Source organism: Xiphias gladius, chromosome 17, assembly GCF_016859285.1.
Source record: "Xiphias gladius isolate SHS-SW01 ecotype Sanya breed wild chromosome 17, ASM1685928v1, whole genome shotgun sequence".
Classification (NCBI taxonomy): domain Eukaryota; kingdom Metazoa; phylum Chordata; class Actinopteri; order Istiophoriformes; family Xiphiidae; genus Xiphias; species Xiphias gladius.
This window is the reverse complement of record NC_053416.1, coordinates 15,648,751-15,665,286: the sequence shown is the minus strand read 5'-3', so window position 1 is coordinate 15,665,286 and position 16,536 is coordinate 15,648,751. Positions and strand designations below refer to the sequence as shown.

Below are 16,536 nucleotides of genomic sequence, written 5' to 3'. Positions count from 1 at the left end.
ACTCGCAATAAATAAGTTGATGCATATACAAAGGATCACAAGTCAAAATTTTGACTGCAAAAAGAAAATAAAAAATCAGAAACAGTACAAACTGATAAAAATTAAAGATTCATTTCTTTAATGCACATGATAACAATATGACATTCCTTTGTATATATATTTATTTATTTTATTTTTAATTAATAAACATTTTTTAAATTTAATTTTAAAAAAAAGTATTATGTTAGTTTGACATTTTGGGGAATTATTCATATTCGCTGACTTGTTGAGAATTTAATATATCACTCAATCAATATCACTCTAATGTCTGTACGCTAAGTACGAAGCTAGAGTAATTTGGTTAGCTTAGCATAAAGCGTGGAAATGGAAAAACAGCTACAGAACGGAAGTTAGCCAGCCACCTCTAAAGCTCACAGTAAACATGTTACATATCTGATTAAAAAAACAACATATAACATATTAGTAAGCTTTAGAGATGCAGGTAAGTGGATTTTGTTATCTTTGGAAAAGCCAGGCTACCTGTTTCCCTCTGATTGCAGTCGTTGTGCTAAACTAAGCTAAGCAGCTGCTCGTTGTAGCTTCCTATTTACTGAACAGACATTAGTGGTGTCATTCTTCTAATCTAACTCTCAGTAAAACAGCAGATATTTCCCCAAAATGTCTAACTTTTTGTTTAAGATTGGTGAATAATTTGACATTATAGTTTAGATTATAGATGGGTTAGAGATCTCCTACCCTATCTATAATTTCATATTCAAGCATCAGGATCAGCAGAAACCATAGTTGCATGTCAGCATTACCTGCTTTTCTAAGCACAAATGGGGGAAAAGTGTATGTGTGCAGTTCTTAATAGTAGTAATTTCTAAAATGGCCCATAAGGTTGATTTAGAGCTTGCAGAGAGACAGATCAGCCAGAGTTAAAACCGTAGGATGCTTCATCAGGAATATGCTGTGTGTGCTAACGTTGAATAGGCAGCGGGGGTGAGGGGGGTGGGGGCCTGAATATACTGTCCAGATGCATGCTGCTCTATCCAAACACTGCTAATCAGTTTAGGTGTAGATTTATTTCAGCTTTGTTTAAATTGAAAGCAGGGTACAGGACGTTGGCATTATCATGTGAAGCTCTAAACAATAAAAGAAAAGACAGAGAGGCTCCTGAGTCCTCCAGGAGGATTCAATAAGGAATGGTCCTCGTTTTAAGTTTCCTTCTTGTTTACAGCATCTGAGACCAGGGGAGGGTTTCATTCAATTACGCCTCTCCCACCCGTCCCTCCTCTCACGTAGTCTGTCTTCTGTCTCTGCCTCCCTTCCCCATCCCACTGACCTCCTCCCTCTCTCCCAATTAGTTAAAGGCAAACCAGAAGAATGTTCCCATGGGCAACCAGTACATCACTGACCCAACGCTGCACCACACACACGTGCACACACTACCTCACACACAAGGATCACCATGTCAGAGAAACCTAATGTTGATGTTGAAAATTCACCACCGTTCTTTGATGCTGGACATTTAGCCAATATGCATTAGTAAAGAGGACTGCTAAATGTAAATTTACACTGAGGCAAAGCCTGACAGCATAATGGTCAACAGATCATAGTTACACAGTAAAATAACATGATTTGAAGCCATAAACTGGCTTTGACCACAACAAATCATTCGTAATTCAATGGCCTTGATTGTTTCTGGGCTGAAAAACAGGGCAATGAATGACAAACTCAGTTCATTACCATCTCAAAGCCAGAAAGAGAAAGAAAAAGCTTAATTACACAGCAAAAAGAAAAGAACTTATCTTTCCCTTAAATCCAATTTGAATGATTTGAGTTGGCATGCTGCCAGACTGAGTGTCCGCAGTGCGTAGGCCAGCACAGAGAGTTGGAAACAGGCCCTGAGTCCCCGACCTGACAGGGAGCTGGACGACTCAGTAGAGCTGAGCATCCATAAGAGTTTTGATGAAACCCTTTAAATGCTGTAGTAATTCTTTTGGTCGTCCCCTTTTTTTATGCAGGTTTGGAAAAGGCTTGAGAGAAGGAAATTGTTTAATAACCTGTGATTGTGAATGCATAAACAGTACGTCATATAAATTATGATAACAATGTTTCTGCTTCCAATTATAGACAAGAATGTCTGTTTCGGCTTTTCTAGTTTTTTTTCTTTTTTCTTTACCTGACAAATAAAAGTAAATTATCACAATGATACAAAAATCATAAACAACACAACATAAAGGAGTTCTGCTGATTGTCTTGCAACACTGGCAACAATAGCTTAAAAGTCAGCAATATTAAATGAATAGCTAAGCACTGTATGAACTGTAGATAGATTAGACCCTGACTCCAAGTGTGTTAACCAGTTGGATTAGCTTCTCTTCAAGGAAAAATCAAGACCCAGGTTAATTCTGATTTATTAACTTCTTTACATACTGCTTGACCACTGAAAATGCTGAATAAATGATGCATAAATGTATGTGCAGACTGGATAAAATACAGAAAAGCATAACTCATAACTATTTGCATGACTATAATGGTGCCTTTTTAGAAGATGATGCCGAAAGGTTTTGAAATTATGATGCCTTTTTGTGAAGGTGTTTGCTTTTGAAGAGAAAATGTTCTGTTTTTCTTTTATATATTTTACATTCTGAACTCACAGTCTGAAAGAAATGACTGAATGAGTGTTGGATGAATTCAATCATCTGTGATCAAACCGTAAAAAATATATAAGCCAATTTTTTTAAACATACAGTGTACACAAATCATATAACTGAAATTGCAAAACTAATTTCACTGTGAAAATGCATTTAGTTCTTCAAAAACTGAAGTGGTGCATAGTCATCCTGGGTGTCATTTCCAAGGATAGATTTGAGAAAAGGGACAACTCTGAAAAGATTAATATGGAAATCTCTGGAGGTTTCATCTGACTCGGGGATACTTTCCTTTTTGCAAAGATTCTTGTTTCCCCAGCTGACCAAGGCAACCTGTGAAAGAGATGGATGGTTACTTTACACAGTCAACAGGAACTTACTTATGTTCCCTCATCTCTATGGATTTTAGTTTCCCTTTGAGAAACATTTTACCACCACATGGTGCTCATTTGTGATATCATGTTGGAATAATGGAAAAGAATAGCTGTTCACCTGTATTGTGCGATGTTCATAGTTCTTGAACACAGCTCCTCCAGAGTCGCCTGTCCCAAAAAACACACACATATGGTCAACCCCGAAACAGCAGGCCTCAGTTTCCGACCTTCACCATATTTTCTTCATATTTTAGTGTATAAAATGCATCTAAAGTGAAATCTTACACAGAAGAATAACACACCTACTTTTCATCATGCATTAAGAATACAATAGCAAACAAGAAACAAGAACTTTCATGTGTCACTTGATAACTGAGGTTCAAAAAAATAAAAATGTTGGAAGTTAAAATGCATTTTTGATTTGTGGTGTTCTTCCATTTTCTTTACTCATCCTAAATAAGACAAAGATGGACGCCCGTCTAATGTGTCTGTGTGCAATTTGAAGTTACTGTATGTGAATGGGGAAATTGCCTTAGTTTAGCTCAATTTGTGGATGTTTATTGGATAGCTATCGGCTCATACATGCAATAGAGGGAACATACCTGGACATGCTATATGATCTCTATAAGGATTCCGACCACCAGTGCACAGGAAGTTATCAGTCACAGCAACTTTTGGATTATCCGTTGTTATCCCGTTTGCCTCTAGTGCATGTCTGATGCAATTATCTCTCTGCATTTTTTGAGAGTTGGAAGAAGAACCAAAGCTCAAGGTGACTTTTTAGTTTTTGAGTGAAAAATGACGAAAAGCAGGCACATACACAAACACACAAACACACACACACACACACACACACACACACACACGCACGAGGCACAACACAGCTCAGTCATTTCAAACTCACAATATCGCCAAGCTTAGCATGGGCATCTTTTTCTTCTATCGAGGTTCTTGTCTTGGTCAGGAAATGGAGCTTTTCAAGATGATCCTTAAACAGACGCTGCTCTGTATTTAGAGATTAAAAAAATACAGTAACTTGTACCTGAGGCGCTACAGAGATTTTTTATTAAATGCGAGGCCACTGAATTGATAGAATAAAATCTGGTAGCCTGCTGCCAATATAGCATTTATAAGAGGTATACTAACAATTCAGAAATGGTTAATAACACACTAAAACACACTGATGTAATTATAAGGAGATATAAGCACATTTTATGTGTTATTATTGTACTTTTCAACCACTATAACTCCTCTGTATGAAGCATCTGTAACAGATATTGAAGGATCGATAATATAATATAATACAGCTGTAAGACTTATGTTATATGAAATGTGAAACCATTTTTTATTTATTTTCTTGGTAATTGTCTTTATTATCCTGATTCTTTTTGTTATTTTATGTAGTAATGAAGTACTTATTATCATATAATTATTTATTAGATTTTTTATTTTTATACATTTTTGAAATTTTTTTTCAGTCTTTTACATACTATCATATAACTATACTAAGTTGTTTGTGTGTCATCATATACATGATTACTATTGATCAATAATTAATTAACACTTTTCAGAGAAGTTATAATTGTTGACAAACATAAAATAAACGTTTAAAATGTTGTTATATTTACATCATAGGTTATTACATTACATGAAGTGTTTATGTTCAGCTTATAAATTCGAAATAAATAAGTGATTCTGTTATAATGTCACAATATCAGAAGGTATTTACACACAAGAAATGTTGAGGGGGAAAAAATCCAAACCTAAGCCTCATGAATGTGAAGTGCAAACAGCTCAGACAACTGACTGTTCACAAACCCCTCAACAGCCACTGTCCAATCATAGATTAGCAACCCTGACTCGGCACTGTCGGCCTGTTAATCTTTAGATCTGTTGCAGCTATGTGCAGGTGGTGTCCAGCTAACCCTGAGTGCTTTTTCCAAGGAGCATTTCATTAACTACATTTTTGTTGATTCGAGGTAACAATAAAAAAAAAAAAAAGCTCCATTATCGACTAGCACATCAGCTGCGTAGTATTTCCTCACTGTGTGGAGGCCAGTCCTGGATTCTGCCAGAGCTCGAGTTAACGTTAGAAGCTCAATCTTGCTCTTTATTGGAACATATACACCCCAGCTAACGTTACCCTGGAGGGTTAAGTTTTATCTTAAAAGTGATAACATGCTGTTTGAAAAGTATTAGTATGAAATAACAATCAGGTCTTGTATTTTTCCTTATCATATTTACAGTATAATACTACACTAGTACTACCTCTTCACTGCAATACAAGTCCGGCGCAGTTTTTTTGCTAAGCGCTACATGTCTTGTATGGCTCATCAACTGATGGGAATCCTGACCTTTTGCCTTTTCTGACATGCAGCGTTAGCAGCAGTATGTAGTAGGATATCATATTAGTGTCACCAACTGCATATGTCAGACCCATTTTACAAGATTTTTCTTCTAAAACAAGTCAAGCAGAAACATTAAAAAGTCATCTGGAGTCTGTATTTTCAAACCAAGTCTTGGAACACGTTATTAACACAACAACAAGTTATTATTTTAGTTGACAGCTGTCAGCTAAAAATGAGAGGACTGCTTTTGACAACCTGTGTCTGATATCAAGGACCCATTGTTGCGAAAATTACTAAAACCTTTGAGTGGTAAATCTCCCACAGCTATCAGACAAAGAATCAGTTTTATGATGTCACGCAGCTCCGTGTAAAGATAAGCATTTTTTTAGCATTTATGACGACAGACCAGTGCGATGGTGTTGCAGCATGTTGGTAGAGTTACCGTACCTTGTTCCTTGCAGGTGGATTCACCAACCAGTTGCAGAGCATCGCTGGTCTCCTGGGTGCAAGGTATGCAAATAGGTCTGAACGAGAAAAACCAAAAATAATATGACATGAAGAGGATGATGTTCCGAGTAAACAACTTGGGACACAGGATGATCATTTATAAAAAGTGCAGAGTTACACACCGGATTTTTGTTTGTGTGTGTGAGAGAGATGGGGAGAGTGTCTTCATAGTAAGAACTGTTTTATCAATAAATTCCCAGGCAGGACTGAGAATGACATATCAAATCTTTGTAGGACACGAGTTCTTACCGGACGGCAGAGGAGATTTGAACATCATTCTCCAGTTGAATGAGAGCCACATCATAGTCATAGAACTCCTTTACACCCTCATTCTGTTTACCATTAATATTGTAGTTTGGGTGTATTTTGAAAGTCTTAACTTTTTTCACTGTAAAAGAGACAAAATCAAGTGTTAGTATTATTGTTACTGAGTTGTGCAGCGTGGGAAATTTAGTGGAACTAATTTTTGAAATCAAAATACTTTATAGTGCCTATAAAAAACTTAATAAGTTTGGGTTTTGACTTTGAAACTTAGAAATATCCATTACCAAAGCAAATGACTTAACTGGATACTGTAACACTTATTTTCATGACTGCTACAATGCCAGTGTGTCTAGTTCAGATACCTGAAGAGAAGAGGCATGACTAAGCGTACAGACATTAAATAAACATTTATCATTACCTTTGCCCTGTCCATCATCAATCTCAACCATGACGTGCTCAGGTAAATCACCAAATTTGAAGCAGTGTGCAGCAGTTAAAACAAACTTCGGGGTTACCAGAGAGCCAAGGCATTTCTTCGTTCCTTCATTCTTAGGATTTAAAGGATAAATAAATATATGATATAGTTTAGCAGTCATATAACACTCAGAAGCAATTTGATGTGTTTACTCAGCATAACTTTTGGTACCATTAAAAAAAAAAAAAAAACAGCAACATGGCATGGTGGTAGATATTAGGAAACTATTTTTTATAAAATCCACTGTGTTGTCACTACATCAAATATTTCTGAATAACAAGGTTATTTTCCTCAGTGGAAAACTGTATTCATCTAAATTTTAGTAGTTGCTATGGTCAGGTAAGTCGTAAAGATTGTAGTATTGTGGTATTTATACTTTCAGCCTTGTTAACATAATTCAAGGGTGAATTATGAAGTTTAATGAAATACTGAAACATTCACCTGGACAACAATGTATGCCATCCATGGATACATCTTCCTCTTGCTGTCTTTGCCAATTGTGGGATAATCCTTGTGAAGACCACATAGACCCTTAACTTCTTCTTCATCTGCATGAAAAAAAAAATCCATAGTAGTTAAAAAACAACGCTAATGTTCATAAATGCTAATGCATTCATGGTTATTTCAGTATAGAGTAAAGGCTCAACATTTAAACTAAACATTACAATCATTTGGCAAAGGCTTATTTCTGCAGTGGCATACTTTTTTTTCACATACATTGGGATCAATTTGGGATTCAGTGTCTTGCATCCATTACATCATATAAAATTACATTACATTAATTTAGCAGATGGTCTTATCAAAAGCAGCCTACAATAAGTGCATTAAACCTCTACAGGCACAAGAGCAAGATCTCATCAAACATTCAGTGCAAGATACAGATTTCAGATATATTTTCAAGCTGTGAATGTTCTGTTCTGTTGAGCATGACATCATGCTCACAATTTACACCTGGCATTTAAATATTATCTGTATCTTGATATGTTAATTAGATAAGGAAAAACACATGTTAATGCCAATTGTAAATGTATGCAGAACGCATTGGGATGAGAATGCGATCGGATCAGCCAGACAACATTTGGAGGTGATCAGACTCGCACTATGATCCGATCTCAGCCAGGTGTATGTGCAACTTGTACAGCGTGACCACATTCTTACGAAAAAAAAATCCGCCCAGCAAGGTGAAAGGTTATCTAACTCCGCCTCTCCCTGCTAGCTTTAGCAAGCCAGACAAAAGCTACACGTAGTAGCATTAGCTAGCAAGTTTGTGGCATTGCTTCCCTTGCCCTGGGACGCGCCACGTTTATTAAGTCCACCACCCTGTCCTAACTGATTTTGCATATTGAGATCAGATCACAGTGCGGGCATGTAGATGCAAAGATCCGTGGATCGGATATTCAGATAACATATCCAGATACAGATCACGTTATATACCAAGTGTAAATGAGGCCTGTCTCGATTTAGGATATTAGCATGATAAAATTTGCCTATTTGCACTAAACACAAAGTACACCTGAGGCTTCTGGACATGAATGTGTGATCCAAAATTTCATGGCAATCCATCACACAGTTTTCGAGACATTCACTCTGAACCACAAATATCAACCTCATAGCAGCTTTAGAGGGAAAGTCAGAGGATCACCGAAGTCATTAAGATTCTGGGGACCATGAATGTCACTATGAAATTTCCTGGCAATAGTTGTTTAGATATTTCCATGTGTACAAAAGACATGACGACTAACATTGGCATCTCCTGATTTTGTAAGTGTAATTCTTCTTAATGTGAACATTGTGTATGTTTGTAGTTTCTAATGGCCCATTCTCTTGCTGGAGATTGATATAAAATGCCTGTATAAGTATATAATAAATGTGGTCCTGTGGGATACTTTATCATATCTGTCCATGCTACATCTGTGTTGTCGAGCTATGTATCATATAGAGACACCATAAGATCAAGAGTGACGATTCTGCCTGCTCTTAGGCCCTTTAGGAGACGAGAGAACCATGTTTTGCACTCCAGTTATGATCATATATCTCCTTTGGCTCAAATGCGAGGGTGGAGATGAATGCCAGGGTCAGTATTAGCACACAAATGCAAGCATGGTTGAAATAAAAACAGAAGTGACGCAAATGTGTCTTCAGATTCATTCAGCCATCTGACCTCACTTTCAGATAGGACTTACCAATTATTTCATCAAAGGTCTCTTGCAAATTTTTAATGTCCTTCATTCTGAAGTAATGCTGGCCACCGGTTCCTGCTGTGAGCGGCTGTAGGTCATCATCAAAGAGTTCAGCTCCAATGGCAAAAATATAAATGTCTGTAACAGAATGAAATGAAGCATGATAGCTTAAGCTCTCGCCGTTGCGTTGAAACACATACTGCTGCTCAAGCTGCTTGCTAGGCGTTACTGTATAATAATTAAATGTTACTGAAAATGTAACATATGTCTGTAAGGAGAAAAAAAAAAAACAACAGCAGTAAGGCTTAATGATGAAAACCAGCATAGCAACAGAAATCTGCAGAGCAAATTAAAAATGAAAGTCACCGAGAAACTCTTCTCTTGACTGAGCCTCTTGTCCACTAGTATGGTTCATGTATACCATGTTCTTTATTTTCGCCACAGTGGGTGCAGGTGAACCGCCCATATTATAAGCACCTGCAATGAAAGAAACCAGTGAGTTAAAATGATGTACAACACAGACAAAACAAAAACAAAAAGCTTAGGTTTTATTCGCAAAACAGCATTAGATATTCAGACCCTTTTTGGCTGAAATTACCGTCTGTAAAAATGATGAGGACATGACGATGTTCCTTAAAGTCCGCTCCAGTTCGTTGCTTTATGATAGCCATTCGCTCCAAGAAGGTCTTAAAGACAAGATTCAGATCTGTTCCAGCAGTGTTTCTGTCTTTGAGTCCAAACACACAGTCAAAACATAACCTTAGGATCAAGCTGTGTATTAAAACAGCACTTCCAACAACATCTCTGATCTGTTTGACTCACCAAGTACTTTAAATTTTTCCAGTTCTTTCTGGACGGTGCTTAGCGTTATTTGGCCATCCAGAAAATCAAGAATGCTGACAATTTCAAATATATCAGCAGAGAAAAAGAGGATTTGATAGTTTGGAGTCACACTAAAGGATGAAATCTGTGGAGACATAAAGCGAATCATTTAAATACAAGGTGGATGATGTTTAGTACTGTATGAACTTTTGACACAACTTTGTAAACACATGTAAACTTGTGGAACTGCTGTAATATATTTTGTTAATGCAACACGTCCTTATGTATCAAACTGCTTCTGGTTTTTATTTTGTTGAATAATTGATTCATTTATCAGCGGAAGGAGTATGCCATAGTGTGATTTGACAACAAGCCAAGGGACTCTAGCCAAGAAGCATCAATCAAGATTATGATGTGTAATTCACAGTGAAATTTAATTCTAATGGGAAAAAAAGCTGATGGCTCTGTAGACTGCCTCTTGTCATGGAGTAAAAATTATGTGTATTCATACGCTAAAACATTAAAAATATAAAAATAAAGGTATAAGAACTGTGCCTGTTGCCTGACCCAAAGAGTACAAAATTCAATAAATAGATAAGACAGAAATATAAATAAATAATCATATGATTAAATTAAGACAAAATATATAACAGAACAATAAAACTGTGAATTAATCCAATTCATGTGTAAAACTCATTATTATGAAATCTTATTTCATCCTGCCTCTTTTCACAATAGCAAAGTTTATTGCAATTGAACTTGCAAATTGCATACTAATTGTCAAAATAAAACAAAAGAACACGTTTTTATTTCAAAATAAAAATCTGCTGCTTTTTCTAAATCTGTTTGTGTTTCGCAAATAACAGAACTGTTTCTGAATATCTACATGAAATTTCTGACCCATAAGGCTACTGGCTTCCTCTGCCATGCCCAGTATAACCTCTTTCAATTTCATTTTATTCCTTATAAGATCAAGTGATTGATTAAATGTCCAGACTAGTCACACTAACTCCTATATTTCCAACAAGTTTTAACAACTCAGCAAATGTATTGCCAAAATCCATCAACAGCAGTCTGTACTTTCACCCTACTTTAATTTAGGTCTCTGGTCCCACCACCATGTTGCTGTCTGTTGACCGCAAATTCAGCATATTTTAAGAGAGAGATTCTTTCACCATATCAATTTAAAAAGCACTGTAAAAGTAATGCAGTTCAGCTTAAATGCTGTACATACAGTGATATCATTATGGATAAAACTTACTTTGGTTTGTGAGAATCTGTCTCCGGTGTTTTTACAAAATTTTTTTTATCAAGAGAAAAGTTGCTTGTTTCTTACCTTCGAAATAAGTGTTGCGACAGCGTCTTTTGCATCAGTGAAGTGTTTCTCCTCTATGCTCTCAGAAATATCCACAGCGATATAGATGTTAAGTGTCCCATTTTTTGAAATCCGGATTTTTCTCCCCTCCTGTGTGTCATCTGAACAGTCCACAACAAATACTGTTATCTTGCCATGGACATTATATGCCATATTCATAAATATTTTTTTCCAGAGAGAAAAAAGCATAACGGAAGACAATACAGTGTCTTCTTAATTGTCACAGGGTAGAAACATTCATATTTCTTAGACGAAGGCCACGTGCCTCAAAACATGCTGTAATAACAAAAATTATCATATGGCCTAATGCTGATAATAATATTAGTTCCTGCAACTTACCGATGGGCTCTAAAATGGTGAGAGTGTCTTTGATCGCACTGCCAAATGCCTCTGAAACCTCCAGTGGAGTGTCATAGGTGTGTTTGTCTGCAAGAAGCAAAAGCCAAATCAACAGAAGTTTCCAGTAACTGTGACAAGGTGAAGCAACACCATAGGAAAAACTCTGCAGACAAAAAACAGCAGAAAAGTACTCGCCCATCACTGTGGAGACTGGGGTTCACTTTTCAGTAGTTTCCGGCAGCTTTCACAGGAAGCAGGTGAGGGATCATGTCCATGTCACCAGAATAGCAACTCCTACTGGTTGCTCAGAATGCATGTGCAGGTCTCACCCAACCAGTAATTGTTGGTAGGTTATGATCCCTCACTGGCTTCCCGCCAGTAATCAGGTGGCTGCATTTTTGAAAGGGCAAGAGTAGCAGTGCGAAAACGGAACTTGTCGAAATATTAATACTGTATACAAAATACAAGCTAAGTCCCAAGCTGTGATCAAAGCTATTTAGTACAACCACGGGCAGACAGTGTTTATAGTTGTTCCGAAAGCCTGAACTTGAAGGCGAAGTGAAAAGCTGGCGGTCATAGAGAGGAGGGACGCAATATTGTTTATAAAAAAAATGGGGTTTCTTTAGTTATTTGACTACCTGACAAGCAGTTGTGACAGAGCATACTTGACTACAACTTAACTACAATGAGCGTTGCGCTATCTATGATCTAGCAAGCTAACTATCTGGCTTGTAGTTCTCAGTTATTCAGTGCAAGGCTCCCCTTTCCACTTGCTCTGTGTGGTTCATGGCGTCTGTAGACTGCGGCAGGCTGGCCTACATCACAACATTGCTGATTTAAAGCAGGTCAGTGGGGTCACGGTCAGCACATGTCTTGTCGTGACATTGGAGGCTGTGAAAGTAAACATCATGATGTCAAGGTGTCTAGGCTTGGCTCCCTTGGTTGCCCTCACACTGAAACTCCTCGGATTGTACTCGCTGACAGGTACAAAGAAAAGTGAAGGACATTCAGTGAGTATCAGAGGAGGCATATGAAAGTCTGCACCCTCCCCAGGCCATCAGTGTTATAGTTAACAGCAGGGGAATGAATGGGACTGGCTGGTACTAACTGAAGGGGGGGGGGGGTGACACATAAAACTCAGGGGTAGTAAAAATAGTAAAAAAACAAACAAAAAAAAGTTTCATCACAAAAAACATGCTTCACATTATCAGCATGTGAAGCCCATAAAGTAATTGGTTTGATCATTCAGATTAGACTTCCAATGATTAGTGGATTAATCAATTAGTATTTTGAAAGAAAATTAACTGTCAACTGTTTTGATAAATGTTTAATCATTTTTCAAGCAAATTTACCAAAACTGGGAACGATTAGAAATGGTTCCAGGTTTTTATATGTGACAACTTCCTACTTTTTTTGGTTTTTAAATTATGAATTAATATTGAATATTTTTGGGTTTGGGATTTTTCATCGGACAAAACGAGACATTTAAGACCTTTTGTAACCGCTGAGTTTTTGTTAGTTGAAACCTCAGTGCTCCTGAATGTTGCAGCATATCACCCTTTTCCAGGTACTGAGCACTGTTTCCATTAGGCTCCCAGCAGACCTTTACATGACAAAACTTTGATCAAATGACACAGAATGTCCGCAGCATATGTAGGTATGGGTCTTACAGTAACATGCTGGCTCTTTGCCGGTCCACTGGCCGTTCTCCTGACACACTCTTTCTCTCGTCCCCACCAAAAACAGGTCACCGTTGCAGCTGTATTTCACTTTGTCATCAATTTCAAATAAATGCCCTGTTCTTGAGGCGCCAGCTGGGATACCAGGATCAGCACAATTATCTCCTGCTGTGGTAAGAAAAAAACGGCAAGAGAAAACACATACATACAGTAGTTACGAATGAGGACGTATCACAAACCTGAAGGACCAAGGAGAGAGAGAAAAAATGTAGAGTGCGGTACAGGACTTACAGTCACGGCTACAGATAGGCGTGGAGCCGCTCCACTTCCCGTTTGGTAAGCAAACCCGTCTGTTTGAGCCTCGCATTGTATATCCAGAGTAGCACTCATACGTGGTCTCATTGTCCACAAAGTACTTCTCCTGAGGAGGGAAGACGTTTCCGTCCTCAAGCACATTGGGGTCTGGGCATTCAACAACTGCAAGAAGAAAACAAAAGCAACTGAGTTATCACGTCGAACAGGCGGCCTGAGGCAAAGTGAGAAACATCATCGCCACATGACTCACGCCTGCATCTCTGAGGTTTGAATTTTTTGGGTGCTGGTCTCCAGGTGCCATTAGAACCGCAGAGGCGGGTCAAAACAGGGAATGGATAGTAGCCCTCAGGACAGTGGTAGACCAACAAGCTCCCTGACTGCAGTTGCTTGGTCAGTGTATAATGACCTCCTTGAATTTGCATACCTTCCTCTGTGCAATCAACCTGAACTTCAGCTCCTGAAAAGAGAAGACAGTTTTGAGGCATGGAGGCCAAGACTTAGCATACTCGGATTTTAGGAATTGTTTTCACAAGTTGAGCAGTATAACATAAGGACTGAACTCACCTTCATGTGAAAAATGCAGATTTTAGAAAGAAAACATTCTGATTGGAAATGTATTTTTCCACTGGAATTTTAATGTCAGTATTGAAATTACGGTTAATAAATGTTTTCAATAGCAATTTAAATTACAAAATTCAATTTGTGTTGTTGTTGTTTCAATCCTTTAGCTACTGACAAATTAGACATAATTGTTTTTGGAAAATTCTGTTGTAAATTATTTAGTTTATAAGTTTATTATGTCTATGTAACAAAAATCAGCCTGACTTTGACAGTAAATATAAATACATGAATGTTTTTCACATTTGAAATTCAGAATAAACCTAAAAAACCTAAAAAATGTATGTATTTTTTTAATCTAAAGTAAAAATGAGCTTACCCAAGCAGAGGATACATGGAAGAGCAGCTAACCAGCTCCAGTGGACAAAAAATCCCATGTTGAACCATAAACTGGGGAAAAATATAAAAATGAGAGGATTTGGCAGGAGCTGTACATTTATTTCAAAATGGACAGCGTTGTTCACAGAGAGGGACTGGACAAACCTAGACCATCCTGGTACTTATTAACTTTGTGACAAATAAAAGGAGATCAATAGTGTACGTCACAGAAAACCTACAAACAATTTTTACAATTTTACCACCCTCAAATTTTACCACTGCATTAGACCTCAATACCAGGGAGATTAAAATAATTCAGTTTCAATCAACTCGATTAACATAGAAATAAGAAAGGCACATTTCATTAACTCTATTCATCACTTACTATATTACAGTAACTGGTAGTACATTTAAATATTAAAACTCATACAAAAAGGAAAGGAAAAAAATCTCAGGTTCCTACTCCCGATACTCAACCCTTTTCCCAAAAGACTGGGAACATTTTAAAAAAAGTCAAGGCAGTTCAGTTTACCTGTTCATTTTTCACTGTTGTAGTCCAAATATGACTCTCCTTTTTGTGTCCTGACCTTAAGTAGGCCATAGCTTCTCCTTTTGTGCCAGGATTTCCCACAATGTGTACACACAGTCACATGTGGCATAAAAAAAACAAAGCAGTTGTGAAACCAAGACAAAGTACAAACATTTGCCTCATCATTTCCCAAAATCTGGAGGCACTGTTGAGCATTAGTTATTGACACGTTGATTCAATTATTGATTGAGCTCCCAGTTAGTAGGCTGGTTGAACTGTAGCTCTCCCTGACATTTGATTGACTCGCTTTCCATTCATTTGTTCAATTACTTACTCAGCAGACTTATTTGCTGCTGCTTCTTATGGTCCATTAAACGTGTGAAAGACTCACTGTAAAAGCGTTGGGAATGTGTTTTTTTGTGTTTGTTTGCAGTCATTTTGTGTCTCTTTGAAGTCACTTGGTATCTCTTTGCAGCTGTTCTGTGACTTTCAGTCTCTTATTATGGTTGTTTTCCGTCTTTTTGAAGGAATATGTTATCTCTGTTGTTTTTTGTCTTTCAGTTGGTGTATCTTTTTGTGGACATTTTGCATCTCTTTGTGGTTGTTTTGTATCTCTTTGTAGTCGTTTGATTGACTTTGCAACAAGAAATGTAAAGTCTGTAACAGGGTAGACCAGTAATTATCACCTTAACATGTGTGTGTGTTTGTGTGTGTGTGTGTGTGTGTGTGTGTGTGTGTGTGTGTGTGTGTGTGTGTGAGGGGGGGGGGTTCACAATTGCTGTGAGCCAATGACTGTGATTCAGGTGCTGATTGGAGGCAGGTGTGCCTCCACTGACTCAGACTCTCAATCTTCTATGTTTCTCTGGGCCTGTGCCCGTAGGCCCCTTCACTAACCCCTCCATGGCTGAACTCTATTATTGTCAGCAGTGATTAAATAGCCTGAAATAGTCTGAAACCTTTTTTTCATTTTGAAAACTTGCATTTACCTGCTTTCACACTTTCACACATTTGAATGAAAAACATTTGACAACTGGGTTGCAGCTCCATTAGCTACTATAGCCCTTTTTTCAGACCTAGACGCAGATTTATTATTTGTAACATTTTTCTGTTGTTAACATAACAAATTTAGAGCTTTGTGCAGATGTGCAAATAAAGGTTTGGATGTAGCCCTTTTATATTTATATTAGTATTGTGATATTGTGTGCACTTTGAGTTATAATTGAATCATGTATTGCTGTGTATACGATGACCTTACATTTTTAGAGGAAGAAGAAGAATCCAGTAACCACCAGGAACGTACTATCTGAAATAATGACAGTACATTTAAGAATAATACAAAAGGGCACTAAGGTCACATTCACTTAGATTGCTGCTCAAATGGGTTTTCTGGGTAATTATAGAGTGGACTAACTGGTTAAACAAGCTGTTCAAAAAAGAAAACACAGACATTTGTATTAAACCTCAAAAAGAGAAGGAAAGGGCAACATCTGGAAGAAAATCAATAAAAAGTGGCACCAGCGCTGGGATCAGCAGAGAAGGGGAAGACTTATACATGCAATTAAAAAATCAAGTGAGTGGTGTGAGAAACACAGGAGTAAATAAAAAACCGGAGGTAATAATAACTTGATTAAGGACAAAGTAATCTGAACAGCACACCTCATATAACAGAAGAGCATCCAACCGGTCTGTGGGAACATTGTCAGATGCCATAAATGATAAAATACGTGCTTGTTAGTTGCAAGAAACAGTGGTGGAAA

At 37.5% G+C, this 16,536-nt stretch overlaps 1 protein-coding gene across 1 annotated transcript; it reads right to left on the bottom strand.

Moving 5' to 3' along the window:
* Positions 1-192: 192 nt before the first annotated feature.
* LOC120802806 (complement factor B-like) lies at positions 193-15,100 on the bottom strand. Its single transcript, XM_040150974.1, has 19 exons — positions 14,783-15,100; positions 14,252-14,322; positions 13,565-13,771; positions 13,291-13,476; positions 12,991-13,167; positions 11,321-11,407; positions 10,943-11,082; positions 9,607-9,751; positions 9,383-9,511; positions 9,151-9,261; positions 8,788-8,922; positions 7,046-7,152; positions 6,548-6,677; positions 6,115-6,253; positions 5,806-5,882; positions 3,915-4,015; positions 3,613-3,742; positions 3,129-3,178; positions 193-2,969 (listed from the first exon to the last, which is right to left on the bottom strand). Exons 1-19 carry the CDS (start codon positions 14,788-14,790, stop codon positions 2,793-2,795), a joined length of 2,307 nt encoding a protein of 768 aa, XP_040006908.1. The 5' UTR covers positions 14,791-15,100; the 3' UTR covers positions 193-2,792.
* Positions 15,101-16,536: the final 1,436 nt, after the last annotated feature.